At 38.8% G+C, this 22,201-nt stretch overlaps 1 protein-coding gene across 1 annotated transcript; it reads right to left on the bottom strand.

Annotated features, from left to right (window-relative positions):
- Positions 1–389: 389 nt before the first annotated feature.
- Positions 390–22,085, bottom strand: LOC139730361 (uncharacterized). Its single transcript, XM_071641230.1, has 10 exons — positions 21,884–22,085; positions 15,290–15,309; positions 12,864–13,107; positions 10,582–10,725; positions 9,729–9,800; positions 3,897–4,023; positions 3,292–3,425; positions 2,477–2,703; positions 1,550–1,696; positions 390–569 (listed from the first exon to the last, which is right to left on the bottom strand). Exons 1-10 carry the CDS (start codon positions 22,083–22,085, stop codon positions 390–392), a joined length of 1,497 nt encoding a protein of 498 aa, XP_071497331.1.
- Positions 22,086–22,201: the final 116 nt, after the last annotated feature.

A 22,201-nucleotide genomic window follows, 5' to 3' on the forward strand; every position in this document is an offset into this window, starting at 1 on the left:
CGTAACACATCTTCTAATGCATTTGTGCATAAAATATCATAGAGGATGCTTCTACTGTTCTCTCACGCTTCTGCCTTTTGAAATTACCAACTGATGGGATTTTGATATTTGATTTCATTGAGATGACTTTATGCTTCAAAATAATTTTCTGGCGCTTTAAGTTTGCATTACAAAACGATTCTGATTTCTTAACGTACTGTAGCTGAGTATCATTAAAAGGCATTGTGCATCTCTATGTGAATTTCATTACCACGGTTAAAGAATTGATAAAAGAAGCCATGGTCTCAGGTTCATCACTGTAATGCTCCTAATATGTATTTAAACCATTATATTTTTGATGATTAAGAGCTAAAAAGATGCACACGATTCTTGACTCGGGTATAGGGCAATTAAAGACCCTTAGCAATGTAGCGCTGTCCCGCTTTGCTATACGAGTGAAACACGGACTTGAATCGCATCCGCTGCGCCGGAGTCATCCGGTGACATTTTAGGGTCTTCCAGTAGCTCATGTTGTCTTCTCTCCGACTGATAACCAAGTCCCGATGGTATTCCATTGTGGCGTACTGGATCTGCCCAAAGAGGACGTATATGACATTAAAGCATTAAAGGAATGTTTCTCAGTTGAAACGGAACGAAAAGGAATGGTACCTTGCTTTGAATCTGGTGTTGCGCAACTCTTTGGTTGTGTTAGTAATACTTCAGTGATGGAAAGGGATGACATACACGTGTATAATACAGTATAGTTTATGTTTTATTTGGATTTTTTTTTGTTAGATAATGAAAAACCTTTTATGAAAATATATAAAAGAACATATATTTCTCAGAGGAATTTAAGTCTATTTGATGAAACTTGGTTTTAGATTGGCTTAGATATTCAAAAAAGCGATCATAATAAAGGATGGGACCCATATTTTATAAGGACAGCTTCACTTTACTTTCTTTTTGGATATCTCAGCTATTTCAAAACCGATTTCCATCAAATAAATTGAATTCCTCTTAGAATTGTATGCTCTTTAACATACAGTGGTTTCTAAGTATCTCGCAAAAAGTAAACACCTGAATCCTCATCTCAACCAACTATACATACCTTCAAAGCGTATAGAGGTAGACCTAGCATCTTTGGTTATACGTGCAATAGAAGGTATGGATTTTTCTCCGGATACTTTATATTAAAAGTGGGATATCATAGGCAGAAAACCACAGCGAACCACCTTATTATCTTGTCCTAAACGAGGGAGAATTGTAAACAACGGCCATAAAAGCCTTCTTACTAATGTGTACCAGTGTACTGTCTACCAGCAACAACTAACGGGTAGTTGCTAAAAGAACAACAAATAAGTCGAATTAATAGACAAGCAAGCAACCAATCAAACAAAAATCAACAATTTCGGAGACTCAGAATACACGTTGAGCCATTTGACTGTATAGTAATGATATCTATACCATGTACAAGTGATTTTACTCATTCTCTCTCTCTCTCTCCCTCTCTCTCATCACATGAACAAGAGATGCGAATACATAGTTATATACTCCAGGCCTGTATACTCACTCCTTTTCGAATTTTCATCAAATCGTCCATAGTGTAAGTGGTGTTGACTTTAGGCAGTCTGTCAGCTATACTCTTGACGCGGCACTTGACCCAGCCCAGACGGGGAACTGTTGGCGCCTTTTCTCTCTTCTTGTCCGTTTCCTTCACCTGCAAAACGATAAAAAAAAAAAAATCAACAATTACCAACATAAAATCTCTTGAAAGAGAGATATTATTGAGAGGGGGAAAGTTTAAATTTAAGCAGTACATCACAGGTTCGAATCCAATTGGTTCTTCTTTTTTTTTCTTGTTTGACATATTTGTTGAACAGATGAGCAGTTGCGATCTTAAACAAATTTAATTTTTAGAGGGAGACAATTAAATTGAAGAAACTCATACATGAAATCGCTTTATTGATTTTTGTTTTAATAAGCAGAATGGGAAAATGACTAAAAGACCAATCGAAACTGATTTTGTAAACTTCACCATTGTCAAATGTTTGTCGCGTGTGGGTTCGTGTGTGAGTGTGTGTGTGTGTGTGTGTGTGTGTGTGTGTGTGTGTAACCTGTAGTAGGCCTACTTCGTCATTCAGTTGGATGATATAGTATTGGTTGAGGTGAGGATTCAATCTACAATTACGTTATTGTATGTGAAGTGCTCTTTATCCTTTATTAGATTTTTTTCAGAAATGTGACCGCGGCTCTATTTGATAAAAAGACGTAAGAAAATTATTATAAGATGCAGTAAACCAAAAAGTCAGTTACCAGCCAATGAGAATCGCGTAGTCAGAAACTCAATATTTGTTATCCTGACCTTTATTGATCTCAACTCTTTGAGAATGTTTCTACAGATAAATGGAGCTATATTATAAATGCTGTTTCGACATCATCGTCATCATCAACTCACATGTAACAGGGCCCTGGGTGTGCATGGATTCATTATACCCACCTCTGCTAACGCGTCATTCTCTTTCTTGACCTCTTCTGGCTTCTTGGTTTCATCCTCCTCCCGGAAGTGAACCCGTATACGGATCTTTCCGGTCAGTCTTGGCCGGACTTCCGTTATCGCTTCCTCCTCCACCGCTTTCTTCGGCTTCTTCTTTTTCTTGCGGGGCGTGCGTTGCGGGGTGAGCATGATGCGGAGAGGCTCCGCGTAAGGCGATTTGTAATCGTAACCTGTGCATGGATCACGTTCGTTAAAGGAAAATCAAGGGTTAATATTCATGTTTCAGCGACTCATATGACTAATCATTGTCAGCCAATTGCGTTTCTAAACGTTTGAACTCTTTAAATGCAAAACATTTTCCGCAAATTTCGCATTTTTATGTGAGTAAGATAACCGCTGACCAGCATTTGTACGTATGATCATTTCCACCATTTTCTTTTACCATGATTATGGCGAAGACAAAGCTATAAAAGTTCCTTTGTAATCACACGATGTCATATTAAAAACATGATAAACACTTCAAAAGGTTTTCCGGCTATATAGAAGTTTACAGATAACTCGTGTAGAAAGAATGACATTCACCTGAGCAGTTGTTGTTGTTTTTATTTCCAGATACACGCAAATGTAAAAACTCGTTAAATAAAACTAAGGTACCTCTTATCCTTGTAGACAAGAGACAATGATGACGAAATTTAAGAGCAATGATCTTCTCGCTTTATTTTAAGTAACCATGGTAACACTGGAAGCGGAAGGTTGGGAGAAAGCAATTTTGCCGGAAGTCGTCAAAATTTCCACAAAATCTGTCAAGTTCTTCTTACCTTCGTTGCTTGCCTGGAGGCGGTCGAGATGCTGAACCAATTGTTTCTCGGTCAACCCGATTAGTCTTGCTCCAGCCGCATAGTGCATGACAACATGAGGAGCCTGCGCCCGCTTGTACTTGGTGTTGAAGTATCTGTTCAACGCAGAGAAACGACACCGAGAAGTAATTAATATCATAATGTCACAGGGCGCGGTAAACTTTTATGTGTGTGTGTGTGTGTGTGTGTTGGGGGGGGGGGTTGTTGGGTCAAAGGTTATGGCTTTCTTCCCCCCCCCCCCCTTGGATTGGAAAAATCTCTGGGCCCGTATCCTCGAAGATCATGGATATAATTATTATATATACATACTGTATATCTTTTCTGGGTGTGTTGGTTGGTGGATTACCAACGAATTTCGGTGTTGAAGAATGAGAACAGTACAATATTGGACAAATTCAAAACACATTACATACAAAATGATAATATCACAGCATGATTATCAAAATTAATGTTTTAGAGGTCCTTCACAGAGCTTTTCCACGTCATGTACTATAATCTCTTTCCAAAATCAAGGAGGTGTCTCTTCAACACCTCCAGTCATACGATAGTCTGAAGACGTAAAATACCGTTCTAATACATCCATCTGTTTCAGGGCCGATGTCTTCATGAACTTGGTGAGGGCGTCGAAGAGCACAGTCTCCCGTCCGCCTGGCGTCTCCTCCTCTCCAGCCGCGTGTTCGTCATGACTCGCGGCTTGACAGACACAAGGAAGAGTGAGAGAGACAGACTTGAGTCCACCACTCTACAGTTGTTCATGGTGACTCGTGGTTTCATATTCAAGATATTCAGACTTGAGTTACCACTCTACAATTGTTCATTGTGACTGGTAGTTTCATATTCAAGATATAGTCAGACTTGAGTTTACCTCTCTATAATTGTTCATGGTGAATCATGGTTTCACATTCAAGATAGTCAGACTTGAGTTTACCACTCTACAATTGTTCATGGTGACTTGTATTTCATATTCAAGATAGTCAGACTTGAGTTTACCTCTCGACAATTGGTCATGGTGACTCGTGGTTTCACATTCAGGATAGTTAGACTTGAGTTTACCACCCTACAATTGTTCATGGTGACGGGTAGTTTCATAATCCAGATATAGTCAGACTTGAGTTTACCTCTCTAATTGTTCATGGTGACTCGTGGTTTCATATTCAAGATAGCCAGACTTGAGTTTACCTCTCTACAATTGTTCATGGTGAATCATGGTTTCACATTTCTGGATAGTCAGACTTGAGTTTACAACTCTACAATTGTTCATGGTGACTCGGGGTTTCATATTCAAGATAGTCAGACTTGAGTTTACCACTCTACAATTGTTCGTGGTGACTCGTGGCTCCACATTCAAGATAGTCAGTCTTGAGTTTACCCCTCTACAATATTGTTCGTGGTGACTCGTGGTTTCACATTTAAGACAATCAGACTTGAGTTTACCACTCTACAATTGTTGATGGTGACACGCGGTTTTACATTTAAGATAGTCAGACTTGAGTTTACCACTTTACTATTGTTCATGGTGACTCGTGGTTCCACATTCAAGATAGTCAGACTGAAGTTTACCACTCTACAATTGTTCAAGGTGACTCGTGGTTTCACATGCAAGATAGTCAGACTTGAGTTTACCGCTCTACAATTGTTCATTGTGACTCGTGGCTCCACATTCAAGATAGCCAGTCTTGAGTTTACCACTCTACAATATTGTTCATGGTGACTCGTGGTTTCACATTTAAGATAGTCAGACTTGAGTTTACCTTTCTACAATTGTTCATGGTGACTCGTGGTTCCATATTCAAGATAGCCAGACTTGAGTTTACCTCTCTACAATTGTTCATGGTGAATCATGGTTTCACATTCAGGATCGTCAGACTTGAGTTTACCACTCTACAGTTGTTCATGGTGACAGGTGGTTCCACATTTAAGATAGTCAGACTTGAGTTTACCACTCTACAATTGTCCATGGTGACTCATGGTTTCACATTCAAAATAGTCAGACTTGAGTTTACCACTCTACAATTGTTCATGGTGACTCGTGGTTTCACATTCAAGATAGTCAGACTTGAGTTTCCCCACTCTACAATCAATTGTTCATGGTGACTCGTGGTTTCACATTCAAGATAGTCAGTCTTGAGTTTACCACTCTACAATTGTTCATGGTGACTCGTGGCTCCACATTCAAGATAGCCAGTCTTGAGTTTACCACTCTACAATATTGTTCGTGGTGACTCGTGGTTTCACATTTAAGATAGTCAGACTTGAGTTTACCACTCTACAATTGTTCGTGGTGACTCATGGTTCCACATTCAAAATAGTCAGACTTGAGATAACCACTCTACAGTTGTTCATGGTGACTCGTGGCTCCACTTTCAAAATAGTCAGTCTTGAGTTTACCCCTCTACAATATTGTTCGTGGTGACTCGTGGTTTCACATTTAAAACAGTCAGACTTGAGTTTACCACTCTACAATTGTTGATAGTTACACGCGGTTTCGCATTCAAGATAGTCAGACTTGAGTTTACCACTTTACTATTGTTTATGGTGACTCGTTCCACATTCAAGATAGTCAGACTTGAGTTTACCACTCTACAATATTGTTCGTGGTGACTCGTGGTTCCACATTCAAGATAGTCAGACTTGAGTTTACCACTCTACAATTGTTCATGGTGACTCGTGGCTCCACATTCAAGATAGTCAGTCTTGAGTTTACCACTCTACAATATTGTTCGAGGTGACTCGTGGTTCCACATTTAAGACAGTCAGACTTGAGTTTACCACTCTACAATTGTTGATGGTGACACGCGGTTTCACATTTAAGATAGTCAGACTTGAGTTTACCACTTTACTATTGTTTATGGTGACTCGTGGTTCCACATTCAAGATAGTCAGACCTGAGTTTGCCACTCTACAATTGTTCAAGGTGACTCGCGGTTTCACATGCAAGATAGTCAAACTTGAGTCTACCACTCTACAACCAAGACAATTGTTCATGGTGACTCGTGGTTTCACATTCAAGATAGTCAAATTTGAGTTAACTATGCTCTCCGATTTTTCATTGTAAATAGTATCTTCATATTCGAGAAAGTGAGATGGTAGTATAGGATTGAGGTTACTGCACTCTAGGATTATCCACGGCAACTCGATTCTTCACAACCGAGAAAGTGAGAGAGTCAGACTCGAGTTCACTACTCTTCGATTGTTCATTGTAAATCGTATCTTCACATCCGAGAAAGTGAGAGGGTAGTAGAACAGGATTGAGGTTATTCTAGGATTGTCCACAACTCATTTCTTCACATCCGAGAAAGTGAGAGAGTCATACCCGAGTTCATTACTTTGTGATTGTCCATTGTAATTCGTATCAGACATCCGAGAAAAATGAAAAAAGTCAGATTAAAGGGATAGTTTGGTGTTAGTTGAGATGAAGATTCAGCTTTTAACTTTTTGCGAAATACTTTGAAACCACTTCATGAAATGTTAAAGAACATGCAATATTCTAACAGGAATTCAAAATTTGTTTAATCAAAATCGGTTTTGAAATGGCTGAGATATCCAAAAAACAAAGTAAAACAAAGCTATCCTAATAACAGGTCGGTCCTACCTTTTCTTAGGACAGCTTTGTTTTGGATATCTCAGCCATTTCAAAACCCATTTTCATCAAATAAACGGTGAATTAATCTCAAAATCATATGCTTTTTCATATTTTGTAACAGGCCTCTCATTATCTCACAAAGAAGTTAAAAAAAGAAGTTAAAACCAGAAGCCCATCTCTACCAAAACTACACCATCCCTTTAAGTTTAACGTTCAGGTACTGTTGCATTTTAAGCATATTATTATTTGTACCAAATAACATACAAATAGTTGTATCAAAATTAATTTTTCAGTCATTGTCAGCCATCCGCGTTTCCAAACGTTTGAACTCTTCAAATTTAAAATCCCTTTAAGTTTAAGTTTACTGTTCTACGATTGCTCATCATGGTGACTCGTAGTCGACACACAGGGGAGAGAAAGAGAGAGTCGGATATGGCTTAATTACATCTTATTCGACACACATGAGACGAAAAGGTCATTAATACTAGAGTTCAGTCTTTTCAGTGTCGAGTCATGATTCGCACGTATCAAAAGCGAGAGGAACATAGCCACATGTTACTATTACTACTACTATTTTGATAGACAATGCCTAACAACATTACTCGTAGCTTCACATTCGACAAAGAGCAAGTGTAAGATGTATGGGCACATTACACGACACGTGCTCGTGCTCGTCACAACACACTACACGTGTTCGTCACAACCTCAAGGTTAACAGAAGGAAAATAAAATTTATAAATAAGTTGACACAGTACCACGTGTTCGTCGTGGCCTTCCAGCGTGTCATACAAAACGAAACAAAACTCAAACAAACTCTAACTACTTCGTTGAATTACACTTTGAAAGGTCGCCACGACTATAATATTTGAAAATTGAGTCGGGAATGCAATCTCACACGGAATCAAATTAATATGATACACCATGAACGATATAAAATAAAACTAACAAAGAAGCCGGCTTGGCATCCATCTCCACGTGCAGTTCAAACGTGCCAACAATGTAATCATATTCATGTGAACTTTTTTTTTTCGGTTTGTCATGTATGCCGATGACATCAATATCATATTCTCACATCCCGATCAGAAAAAGCTTAATTTAAACGTCAATCAAAAAGCCCAGTCCTTGTGCGACTGCTCCAAGGCGAACAAATTACAAATTGATATATATATATATATATATATATATATATATATATTTTTTTTTTTAGTAAAGCAAAAAATGATTTTTCACTCCTCCAGAAGACAATAACGTTTTCCAAATTTTCCTTTAGAAAATTGTAATCATGAAATTGAAAGGGATGCCACATTTAACTTTTTAGGGGTTTATATTGATTAAAAGTCATCCTGGAACAGTTAGAATCATAACCATGGAACTAGTGTTGTAATTGGTATGATGTATAAGCTTCGCTCGTTAATCCCGAAAAACAATGCCTCTGTCTTGTCGTACTACGACTATTGTATCTTTTCTGGTCTGGGACTAGCAAACGACAATTAGACCGTTGAACGATCCTTAAAAAGAAAGCCATTCGCCTCTGTACAAATTCCCTCAAACTTGCCAACACGCCTCCATTATTTGAGGAATCGAAAACGTTACATCTTCTGGACAAAAAAAAACAAAACAAAACATATCATTCAAACTTGGTATTTTCATGTATAATTCGCTCAGTCTCGCCTGCATGTTCAATTATCATTTTTCTTTTCATGCCACAAAACATCCTTTTAATACTAGAAACAATCAATGTTTTACTTTACCATTATATCCTCTTTAACATAGTAAGTCCAACTCGATAAAGCACAGAGGGGCTAAATTGTGGAATTTTATCAAGCAAGAAACCGACTAAAACAATAAATCTTTAATAACAAACAAGCAGCATGTTTAAAGCGTTGTTTACTATACATGCTATATACTCATGAATAATAAAGAAATTGTGCAATAATCATACAAACTTTTTACAATTATCCTGTATGCTTGTTTGTTTTTGTTTTGTTTAGTTTTGTCCTCTTCAGATTTTAGTTTATTTTTTGTCTTATGTTGAAATTAATGTCTTTTTGGTAGATATCTGTATTCAGTTGTTTTCTATGTAAGCCTATATTTTGACATGAATACTGTATGTTAATTTAAAACTCTGATTTCATGTCAATTTCAAAACCACGGCACGCTGTGGCGTGATTCCATGTTTCCTTTCTTACACATCTCTGTGAATATTTTGAATGTGATTTTACAAAATGAATAAAGCGATCAATTGATTGATTGATTGAAATAATTGAACATTTACGCATAGTGGAAATGCAGACTAATAACAATATAGCACAAAACAGTTCGGGTGTTAACCGTCATAATGATTCTGCAGATGTTAGAACATTTTTGAGAGGCAACACTACACCAGTGATCACAGTGTGCTACTCGACTAAGCTTAGTCAAATCTTAGTATCCGAAACAGATCCAGCCCGAGCCGCATCAGACAAAGATAGCTTGTTACGAATTATCGACATCTTGCCATGAATTCAGTTTTGATATGTGAAGGGTAAAATTTATATTACAACGTCATCTCAATAAAAATAGCATAAGTTTCTTCACCAACTGCATGAAAAGACCGGGATACACCATTTATATAGTTTTTTTTAATCCTATTCCTGAAAAGTTACGTAAAAGCGAGGCTGGTTGAAAGTCAACCATGAAAAGTATAGTTATAGCATACGTAAAAGCTAATAATAGATTATCGCTTTGCTCGCTATCATGATGCACCTGTTATGGTTACCATGGAAACGGCTGTGTTAGGTTTGCTATGGTATATAGTAGTTTTCAGAGGACTTACCAAATGTCTCCAAGAACTTCTCTGTGCTGGTCATCAGTTGGAGGAACTCCTCGAAGTCAATTTCTCCACTTCCTGGTAAAGGACGAAAGTGTCATATTAAGATGATCTCAAGGGATTGTTTGTTTGAAAGTGTCCTCAGACTGTTTCCTGGTTCACTTGCCGGGAAATTTCATATATGAGTATTTAGATTCATAACGGTCGAAACATTTTAATTTACAAGAACTTCGGTACAGAGCGGAAGATCTAACTTGTGTTGTAGGTTCGTCGCGTGCCTTGCGACGTTCAATCTAACTTTGATTATATGACGGTTTTACAGCAATAAACTAAACCTCGCCCTTATTGTTTCGTAAAATAATCCTTCAAATATCAGGGTTTTTTTTTTAAAGAATGCTGCAAAGTCGACAACAAAGTGTTAGCATCGAGTGGCAGCCGTGAGCAACGCCTAGGTCGTACATTGATGATAAAATTGTATCTATGTAATGAAACCGTTTTACTAATATGTTGATTATAACAAAATGTTAATATAATGAAGTTTTACGAAAATGTCCTCATTTTAGCATTGATACCTAGTCTCGTAAATTCCAAAACAAGGGACAACTTTGCGACAGAGGATTGCCTTTCAAAATTCGATTGATTATCACCTAGATTTAAAACTACTCTGCAAATATGACGATGGAGAAATTCAGATAAATTTTGGACAAGTATGGGCCTATATATTTTGTAGCCATTCGAGCTCACAAAACACGGATAACCATTGTATAATTAATATTTGCTATAATCTGATAATATCCACGGAGGAAGTGAAAGAAATATCTCTCGATTGCATAGTCGCGTGCATCGAACCCGTGCTCACCATCCTTGTCGATGGTTTCGAGGACGTCGCGGATGTCCTGTGCCGGGAGATGGATGTCGACGGAGCTGAGTGCAGACTGGAGCTCATCGGCGTCGATGGTTCCGCCACCGTTGCTGTCGAACAGGTCGAAAACCTCTTGGAAGGCTGTTCACATATAATGCAGTATACAGTACAATGAAACTATAACACAATCTAATGTCAACTAAGCACCCATTCTCCCTCTCATGTGGTTATATAAAGGCAAGATATAAAACAAGTTCGATTTGGTTTTATTTCTCTATCTTTTTCTCCAAATGCATAATTATAAGGAAACAAATCAGTACAAATTGGTACTCTCTAAAAAAAATCGAGTAAAAATATTCACTCTTAAAGGGGTGAATACAAAAAAGAGTGAATTTCAAGTGAATTTTGTGTGAAAATGTTCATTTTCACTCGTTTTAGAGTGACCTCAGGGATCAATCCAAAATCTTCGAGTGATCCCTGACGTCACTCCAAAATGAGTGAAAATGAACATTTCACTCAAAATTCACTCTAATTTTACTCAAAATTCACTCTTTTTTGTATTCACTCCTTTAAGAGTGAATATTTTCACTCGATTTTTTTAGAGAGTACAGAGTATAACAAATAACCATAGAAATCAGTTATAGGAATTGTTATTTTTTTAACCACACTGTCTCTCATCACATGTATATGAAATAGCAACATCGTATAAATAATGCACACTTTAATCGTACGTGAACAAGGGAGAAATCAATACAGATGACCGTCATCATAAGCAGAGCTTGACGTAGATGGGGCTCTCATACATGGGCTCTTCTGCCTCATGCAGTTGAGGCGGAAGGGAAAGTAAAAAAGGATTTCAGAAACAGTCATTTCTGTTGTAAAATGAAGAAAATTAAGAAGAAGAAGAGCAGGAGGGAATAAAGGAGAAGAGAAAGAAGAAGGAGAAGAAGGAGGAGGAGGAGGAGGAGGAGGAGGAGAAGAAGAAGAAGAAGAAGAAGAAGAAGAAGAAGAAGAAGAAGAAGAAGAAGAAGGAAGTGCCGGAAGATGGCGTTGTACATTTTAAAAGCGCAAGTCAAATTTAGTTCGACCTGTCGGAAGGACTATAATAGCAACGAGACAGGCTAACAAGCAAAGGTTCCTGTACTTTCGTTGCACTTTGTTTATATCATTGTGAGAGACACGTGGTCCAGACACCTGCATGAGAAGACTCTAATTACTGTGGAAAAGTTAAACTCGACAATTCTGTGGTTGTGTGAACAAAAACGCAAAGCATTTCTTCATCGAATCCCCACCCCTCTTCTCCATCCCGCGGAGGACCGATAACATTACAAAAGTTGAAATCAACCAACAAATAAACAGAACTCGTGAATCATGGCTTTTAAAGTTTGTGTTTCCTTTTTGCAACCCAGCAGATGATGACAATTAGATCCCTTTCATAGGCTGGTAATTTGTAGAGGTAGGTAATTAAGACATTTCCACACAATAATAACACTTTGATAGAAACTTCTTCACTGTAGAGGGGGAAACAATATTATAAATTTCATGGATTTCTTCGGACCCGGGAAAAAAAATCAAACCGTTATTCTCGGCACAAAAGGGGAGTGTATTCTCGAATGACATTCCGTTATTTTTTATTTTTTATTTTTTATTAAGATCTCATACCCAATGTTAGGAGAAATTATTCTTCATTCATGCAAAATTTCGTTTCGTTGACAGTAGGGATATCATAGTATGCAACCTTTTAACGTTTTGGTTAAACCAAAATGTGTCATCGCGCGTCGCTGGATAGAAGAAGGCTTCAACAGTAGAATTAAAGACGTCACAGTTGTGTAGGGAAGTGATGATATTGACATGAAAGAAAAAAAATATAATGTGCAAGGATTCCATAATGTTCTTTTAGATACAAAGTACACATTTCCTCTACCTGCCCTGCATCATTATGTAAAGAGTAATAGGCCTATCAATTCTCCTACCTCCTGAAAGAGGTAAGTCAAGTGCTCATTGATTATGCTAGAAATCTATTTTCTTTATATTCCACATGTGCCAAGTAACCGTTTTGACCCGGAATTACGATCAAAGAGCTCAATCTCCATCATGATAATAATGATGATATTAAATGATAATAATAATAATAATAATAATATTAATAATAACAATGTATATATATATATATATATATATATATATATATATACATATAATAATAATAATATACATAATATATAGGGGCCTATATCACGAGCTGCAGTTTGCCGTCCGTGAGGATTCCTTGTACTGACCTTCGACCTGCTCCTTGGTGAGCGCGGGTTCCGGTTCCGGTGGTTTCGGCTTTCTCTTCATGCTTTGGCTGTCGCCCACCATCCGACTACCGCGTCGGTTATAGGGGCCGTCTCCAGGAAAGTTGCTACCGCGGCGCGCAAAGTCCGGTAACATACTTCCGCGTCGCGGACCTCCGTAGTCGGTGAGTATGCTGCCGCGTCGTGGGTAATTGTCGTGGACCGTACTGCTGCGCCGCATCGGAATCTCCTGGTAAGACTGTACAGAAGCCAGACATAACTATGATTTCACCTCAATCCATTACTCGCTCCAATCCTCTACAACAACATCAACAACAACGACAACGACGACGACGACGACGACGACAAGACAACTTTACAAATGCACAGATATTGTACTCGGGTAAAGAGAGCTCATTGTCGTGCATCGGTAGTACAGGCATGCAAATTATGCATGAACCTCACACATCAAACCACTAACTAGATTAACGTTGCTGATAACCACTGGTTGCATCATGGTTACTATGTATTTCTTTTTCAAACAAAGCCTCTAGAGTAATAATTGTTTACATATAAGGAGTGTTTCTTTAACAACAACAACGACGTGCGTCAATCATCCTTGTGGTTCTTTATGAGGATTCAACAACAACAACAACAACAACAACAGCAACAACAACAACAACAACAACAACAAGCATGGATTCAGACAGTTTGTCATGTAAATCTTGTCCGAAACCTCTAATAATCTTTCTTTAATGATGCTTTTCTAATCGCTAATACAACTAGAGAATGCTTTCGTTACCGTTGGTTTGTTTGTTTGTTTGTCTGTTCGTTCGTTAGTTATTTTAGTTAGTCAGTTAGTTTGTCCGTGTGCAAAATAATTCAAAAAACTTGCAGGAAATATTTAGAATGATACATGTAAAGGATGATTAAATTTTGGTAGTGATCCGAGAATTTTGGGAGAATTTATGAAGGATTTTTGATATTTTAGCAGGTAGGGTCAATGAACTTGGGAGTTCAGGCTGCGCGTAACAGAGGCTATACTATATTGGGAAATCGGGCGGCTTTCAGCACACAATGCTATAAGTACGTATGGGTGGAAATCACTGATCTCTGTGGAAGAACAAGATCAGTGGTGGAAATGAGCTGCATGCTTGGCGGAGGTCTGCGCTCTCAGAGTGCTTTTCTAGTTATGCGATGTATAGATGATGCAGCCAATAATAATTACTGCAAGAAGGGAATAATCATCAATTATCAACAGGTTATTGTTTTATTTTTCATAATATTATCATTTCCGCTTATACAAATTTAATAACATTCCACATCTTTTCAGTCCTGATAGTAAAAGGTTTGGACAAAATAACCAGAAGTATACCACAGGTATCTTGGTGTAAATCTACAGTTAGGTTCAACAGTCACGTGCCCTTTTATTAAACAATGTGAAAATGCTTTTTTTTTTCCAAAAAAGAAAGATTTCAGCACTTCAGAAATTTACTTCATTGAACTGAGGTATGACGGTACATGTATTTTATATTATATATTTCATCACTTTATTGATATACAAATCGAACAAAGGAATACATAAATACAAAACATAAAAGCCCAGGACATAACTGGATGAACAGAATAAGCAGGGCATATACATAAATATCACACAATGTTACAGAAGATTTACGAACATAAATACACATAACTTTGACAGAATCCTACACATATTCAAAGTGTGAAAAATATTGTATAAGCAGGCAAAAGGATAAGAAATGAGACCAGAAAGATTAGGAGTAGAGAAAATGGAGACATAGAAAGAAAACAGGAGAAAAGTAAAATAGCATTAAGAAGAAGACGAAGAAGAAGAAGAAGAAAACTCGGCCAAGTGTAGTACATACATGATACACTTTTCTCTTCACGGCATTTAACATACCTATTGAATTTTAACAAACATTTGCATTATTTTGTATTCCAGTGAGTCCTATATAATAAAGTGGGGCGATTCCGCATACATAAATTATTCACAATGAGACACGGTCATTCATTCCGCGCACATTAACATAACAATAACAATAAATTACATAAATTATTAATATCACATGAGACAACTCAGCCCCGGGGAACCGGAAAAACCCTGGAAAAGCCCAGACCCGGATGGGGACACACCATTATTATAAACCTTTAATTTATATTCATATACATTAAAAAAAAATATATATATATATAAATGTGTTATAATGATAACCCGTCTCACAAAAACTCATGCCCGACAACAAACCCTCCCGAATATCAATCCGATACACAATTAATCCAGTGGCCTCAACCTAAACAAAGGGCCACGGATTAATATAAAATCATGTCAAAACAATGAATTTTGACATTGCCATTTTAATTCTTCCTTAGCCGAATAAATTACAAATAAAGAAATGATTGCAAGTGACGGCAATCTGTCCCGATAAGTCTTAAAAGACACTGGTTTCCCTCACATAACTCAAAATAACAAAATGTATTCAGACTAAATGGACAAAAAAAAAGCCCTTTCCAAACCTCAAGCCAGAGCCCACCCGACGGCATAACACACCCATCACATAGAGCAATGAACTCGACTAAATGCAAACCCTACACACATCTCAACTATACTTCATAATTATATGTTATAATGATAGCCCGTCTCAGAAAAACTCATGCCCGACATCAAGTCCTCCCGAATATCAATCCAATACACAATTAATCCAGTGGCCTCAACCTATTATAAACATTGGGTCAAAAATTAAAATTGAATTATGTCAAAACAATGAATTTTGACATCCCCACTTTGGTTCTTCCTTAGCCGAATAAATTACAAATGAAAAAAAAAAAATGATTGCAAGTGACGACAATCTGTCCCGAAAAATCTTAAGAGACACTGGTTTCCCTCACATAACTCAAAATAACAAAGTTTATTCAGACTAAACGGACAAAAGAAAAAAAATCGACAATAAAACATCTATAGAGTGTTACTCTTAAACAATCATTATGCACATTGACATTACATAATCGATTTATCAGGCAGGGCCAATTTAGCGAGCAAACAAAATCTTGAAAACATTACTTTGTATTGCGAAATAAGTTCGTAATGATGGTTGATAAATATAGATAAAGAGTTTTCTAGACACATATCCAAATCATCAGTTGCCGATTAGCCATCGTTTGAGAAAGATGACAGCCCGTCGTCGAAACTGTCACAGGTAAATGCAACTTTTGGATGTGTCTAGAGAACTCTTTATCTATTTTACTTTTGGGTTTTTTTCTGTCTAGAATAATTCTGAAAATCAACATTGGTGTTTCTGATAAAATCATCATCATTGCATTTTCTGTGATACTTTAACACCTTCTCTAGCACTTATTATCGTGGCGACATCACAAGTGATACTGATGGCGGTAATATTTATGTATATTATCACATTGTGACTAACGGCGTAAATCCGTGCTGAGGAGTGGGGGGGGGGGGGGATGATCGGCGATAGTCACCATCACCATAACAAGCCCATAACCGGACGGATGCAGCCAGTGGCGTACCGTGGCGGGTTGGTCAAGACATGGGGGGGGGGGCACCTCGTGGAAAAGTAATTTTGAGGGTGTGTATGCATGCTTGTGCGTGCGTGCGTGTGTATGTGTGTGTGCGCGTATATGCGTGTGCTGTCTGGAAACTGTAATGGGGACTGCAATACATAACGGAATGTGATACATTCCACTGCGCAGTCATTTTTTCCTTATGGGTTATGGAATGACGGTGTGAAACGACAAATTACTGGCAGCAACATCAGGAGAATTGCATAACAATTAAATGCGAGCGAGCGGAGCGAGCGAGCTTGACAATTTTGACATTTTACAGTCCCCAAACTGCCGTTTGTAGCTATATTTTTCTCTTTGGAAATGAAGGGGGCGCACCGGACGCAACTGCTGGCAATTACTGGCAGCGACATCAGGAGAATGACATAACGATTATATGCGAGCGAGCGAAGCGAGCGAGCTTGAAAATTTTGACATTTTACAGTCCCCAAACTGCCGGTTGTCGCTATATTTTTTCGCTTTGGAAATTAAGGGGGCGCACCGGGCGCAACTGCTGGCAATTACTGGCAGCAACATCCTAGTAGAATGGCATAACGATTAAATGCGAGCGAGCGAAACGAGCGAGCTTGAAAATTTTGACATTTTACAATTCCAAAACTGCCGTTTGTAGCTATATTTTTTCGCTTTGAAAATGAAGGGGGGGGGGTTGGGGACGCACAGGGCGCAACTGCTGCTGACAATACTGGCAGCAACATCAGGAGAATGGCATAACGATTAAATGCGAGCGAGCTTCAAAATTTTGACATTTTACAGTCCCAAAACTGCCGTTTGTAGCTATATTTTTTCGCTTTGGAAATTAAGGGGGGCGCACCGGACGCAACTGCTGACAATTACTGGCAGCGACATCAGGAGAATGACAAAACGATTATATGCCAGTGTATGCGAGCGAGCGAAGCGAGCGAGCTTGAAAATTTTGACATTTTACAGTCCCCAAACTGCCGTATGTAGCTATATTTTTTCGCTTTGGAAATTAAGGGGGCGCACCGGGCGCAACTGCTGGCAATTACTGGCAGCAACATCAGGAGAATGGCATCACGATTAAATGAGAGCGAGCTTGAAAATTTTGACATTTTACAGTCCAAAAACTGCCTTTTGTAGATATATTTTTTCGCTTTGGAAATTAAGGGGGGCGCACCGGGAGCAACTGCTGGCAATTACTGACAGCAACATCAGGAGAATGGCATCACGATTAATGCGAGCGGGCGAAGCGAGCGAGCATGAAAATGTTGACATTTTACTGTCCCCAAACTGCCGTTTGTGTAGCTATATTTTTTCGCCTTGGAAATTAGGGGGGGGGGGGGCGCACCGGACGCAACTGCTGGCAATTACTGGCAGCGACATCAGGAGAATGGCATACGAATTATGAGCGAGCGAAGCGAGCGAGCTTGAAAATTTTGACATTTTACAGTCCAAAAACCGCCGGTTGTAGCTATATTTTTTCGCTTTGAAAATTAAGGGGGGGGGGGGGCGCACCGGGTGCAACTGCTGGCAATTACTGGCAGCAACATTACACTGCAAAAAGTCCGGTGTTAAATAGTGAACACCGAGCTGGTGTTAAATTTTCGGTGCTCATTTATGGTGTTAAATTAACACCTACGGGTGTCATTTCCAAATTTTAAACTGTTTTTTGAAGAGTTTCTTAGTAACTGCACTTCTTGTTGATTTTTAATTTAAACAAGACGATCAAGAATTTTACATTAAAATACTACATTTTTGAAAAAATGTGAAAATAAATTTACACCAAAGTAACACCAGCTGGTGTGGTCCCTTATTGAAGCTGGACGGGTGTTAAACCATTGATATTAACACCAGCAAGTATCAAATCAACACCATGTGGTGTCATTTTTGAATTAACACCAGTACAGTGTCAAAATAACACCAGGTACAGTGTCAAATTAACACCACGAAGTGTCAGGTGAACACTTTTCAACACCATCACAGTGCATTTTTAACACCTGTGGGTGTGGTCCTTTATTGAAGTTTGATCGGTGTTAGATTTAACACCCGTGGTGTTAAATCTAACACCGATGTTTTTACAGTGTAGGAGAATTGCATAAAGAGTATATGCGAGCGAGCGCAGCTAGTGAGCTTGAAAATGTTGACATTTTACAGTCCAAAAACTGCCGTTTGTGTAGCTGTATTTTTTCACTTTGGAAATTAAGGGGGGGGGGGGGGGGCGCACCGGGCGCAACTGCTGGCAATTACTGGTACCAACATCAGGAGAATGGCATAGCCATTAAATGCGAGTGAGCTTGAAAATTTTGACATTTTACAGTCCCCAAACTGCCGTTTGTAGCTATACTTTTTTGTCTTTGGAAATTAAGGGGGGGGGGGTGCAACGGGCGCATGCTGGCAGTGGCATCAGGAGAATAGCATAACGATTAAATGCGAGCGTGCGAGCTTGAAAATCGACATTTTCCAGTCTCAAAACTGCCGTTTTTAGCTATACTTTGGAATAAGGGGGACGCACCGGGCGCAACTGCTGGCAATTACTGGCAGCAATATCAGGAGATTGGCATAGCGATTAAATGCGATCGAGCGGAGCGAGCGAGCTTGAAAATTTTGACATTTTGCAGTCCCAAAACTGCCTTTTGTAGCTATATTTTTTCGCTTTGGATATTAAGAGGGGGGGGGGGGGGGCGGATCCGCCACTGGTAGACAAGGGTGTCGGTTTATGTTCATGATTTGGGGAGGTATGACCATCGAGGGGGCGTCGAAGTGACCAAATGGGGGAAGGATATCCAAAATCTGCACTTTAGAACATCCTCTGATATCATTGTTTGTGTTTGTGTGTGTGTGTGTGTTTTATATACATGAAAAAGTTAGGAAATAGCCTAGGTCAAGTCTTATTATTGGCAATGCAAGGCATTTTGATATAGGCTATAGTATGTAAAGCAACACTGCAAAATCATTAATGATCTAGCTTTGATATAACGAAGCGTAAGGTACAAAGGTGTACATTCTACATCACATTGCGCAACATTGCAGCGACTCTTTTTGTCGTTCGGATGTTCTGAGTACACTGCGCACATCCTGCTTATATTCAGAATGCCAACCAGGAATCACTCTGAATCGCAATATTTTGTCGGCTCCGGACTTTTTGAACAATGTTTCACGCTATATATATACCTCTTTAATTATGGTTAAAAGAAATCTTAGAAAAATATCTTATTTCTTGATCCCCCTTTCATGCCGATTTCAAGAGCAGTTTACTAACCCTTGAATTACCATTTTGGTAAGTTTTTTATTCTTTTTTTTTTACCAGCGGATGGGGGGGGGGGGGGGGAAGCTTGGCGCCCCCCCCCCCCCCCCACACACACTTAACAGAGATCGAATGTACCACTCTTTTGCATGAAATATAAAGTATGAGGGAAGTGGCTGCAAAAATATGAAGACTTTTTGTTTTTGTTTTTGTTTGTTTGGGTTTTTTTTTTTTTGGTTTTTTTTTTCTTTTGCTTGTCAGCCGACTTTTGGCGGAAAATCAGACCTTGAAAGAACGAAGAATTTTTGTTGTTGTTTCTCTTATCTTTTGATTTTCTTTCTTCTTGACTGACAGGTGATTTTGACCCCCCCCCCCCACCCCTTTAAAAACGTAGCATAGTCCTGAATAATGCCCGAATATATTCAATAAAATGGTAATATGGATCTCCATTTCTTTGTATGTAATAACGTACCGGTATTATCTTCCTGTAGGTATTGTATTTTTCTATTTTCTTGATTTAAGTCAATAAAGCAATCATCCCAGGGGCATCGTTCTGTTTTAATGATGGTGGGTGGGGGAGGGACTTGGAGTTGGAATACCGAGTGGGGGGAGGGTGTGATATCCCCCTCTCAGACGAGGAAGATTTTGCATTTTCAGACCTGAAATTAAGCGATTTGGTGCACACTTTTGGTGAAATTGTGGATTTACATGTTTACATGTAGGCCTATACTATTTGACGTTGTCAACGTCTGGGCCGTACCTTATTTCAATATTACTGTCTTTGCGAGCGAGCGAAGCGAGCGAGCGCTTGAGAAAATTATGTATACATTATCCTACAAGACTGTTCAGCTCTGTTACCTGTCTGGAGGCGGGCGTACGAACGTCATGCAATATGCCAAAATTGATACGATCACATTTCTGCTTCCTTCATTTTTTCCCTCAAATTTCAGGGGGGGGGGGGATGATTGTACAGGCCATCCCCCCCTCCTCCATTTCAGGGGGGATATATCCCCCATCCCCCCCCCCCGGGATTTACGCCCATGATTGTGACACATACCACTTATTATAACAGTATTATACCAATGTAAATTGTCATGGTCATAATGGTCTTGGAATAACAACTCTGTGTGTAAAACATAAGCCAATTGAAAGAAGTTACTGCGTATAAATTCTTGCGAGCATAGCATAAAGATTGTAATTAATTATGTTGAATTTGAATTGAATCGAATGTATTTTTTCATATTTCACGACATTATAATTTAACAATAATGGCTAACCCAACCGCAAATCTATGCCAGACATTCTTTGAAGTGACACACATGACAATTTTTCTACGAAATCCTGACTTCATTTAGTTTGTGATTTCTAAACTGGTTCTTTGACATTCATTTTCCTTACTTATTTTCGGTTATAGGGCAATATTGATACAGGGTCTATACGTGGTTGTGTAAAGGGACTTTGGCTCTACAAAACATAAATATCTGCAAAGGAATTCGACCTACTCCTTGTTTGACGTGACAAGCGTTATAGGCTAGGCCTACTATAATGGTCTAACATTACATAGGTTGCTTTTTGTATAGGTTCTAGGTGTGCAAGTCATGTCTGAAGCATGACATATGGTGAGATTTACAATCACGCTACCATACACTGGCAGCAACCACCGAACTTTTGAGTAGGGATAATGCCCTAAACACAATGGTATTCACGTGACGCGTTCGTGATTGTTTTTTTTTTCTAATTTATTTTACGGGACAGAGTGGAGCCTGATGTAATTATTGAATATACGAAAAATTGCCAAAAATCAAATGTCTTTCCTGTAGCCTGTTTTTTTTTTTTTTTTTGGGGGGGGGGGGGGGGTGGTGACGGGAGTTGAGATGAATACATCACATAATAATTCACTTCATATCTGGGAGTGACGCCATTTTTTTTTCATTTCATAATACTTGATTGGTTGTATTACAGCTGGTCTCTGTTGAATACAGGTTTGCGTTTTAACTTTTGAGATGCACTAAAATGCCACTAAACCCATGAGTCTGACTGTGCTCATCAGACATTACTATACACCTGTCGGTTGTATAGGGGGTTTCCTGTGAAAAAAAACAAACAATCTCTTTGATTGTAAACACTTCAATCATAATACAGTATAAAAATGGTGCCAAAAAGACTCTATCATCATCCAAGATTGCGAGAAATAAAGTCATCGTGATAACAAAAATCATACTCACTACAGTTGGAGGGGTGGTGCTCTTGGCTCGACGCTGTGCTATATCTTCTCTTTGTGGTCTACTTCTCAACCTTCCCGAACTGTTGGCCGTGGGCATGGCGCCATTCGCTGTCGACTTCTCCTTGCTCGTCGAGTTCTTCAACGTTTCCATGTCGCTGCGATGGAGGTATATTGCCCCTCGGCGATTCGTTCCAGACATGATGTAATAATTATGTTCACTTTTTGCGTCTATATCAAGTAAGATAGACCACAGATGATGTATGGTCTATAGTTTTTATCACCTTATGGGTGTCATTTTTGGCTGAATTACCTCGG

This window comes from Diadema antillarum, unplaced genomic scaffold, assembly GCF_040938485.1.
Source record: "Diadema antillarum isolate AM-2024a unplaced genomic scaffold, OU_Dant_1.0 seq00000303_RagTag, whole genome shotgun sequence".
Taxonomy (NCBI): domain Eukaryota; kingdom Metazoa; phylum Echinodermata; class Echinoidea; order Diadematoida; family Diadematidae; genus Diadema; species Diadema antillarum.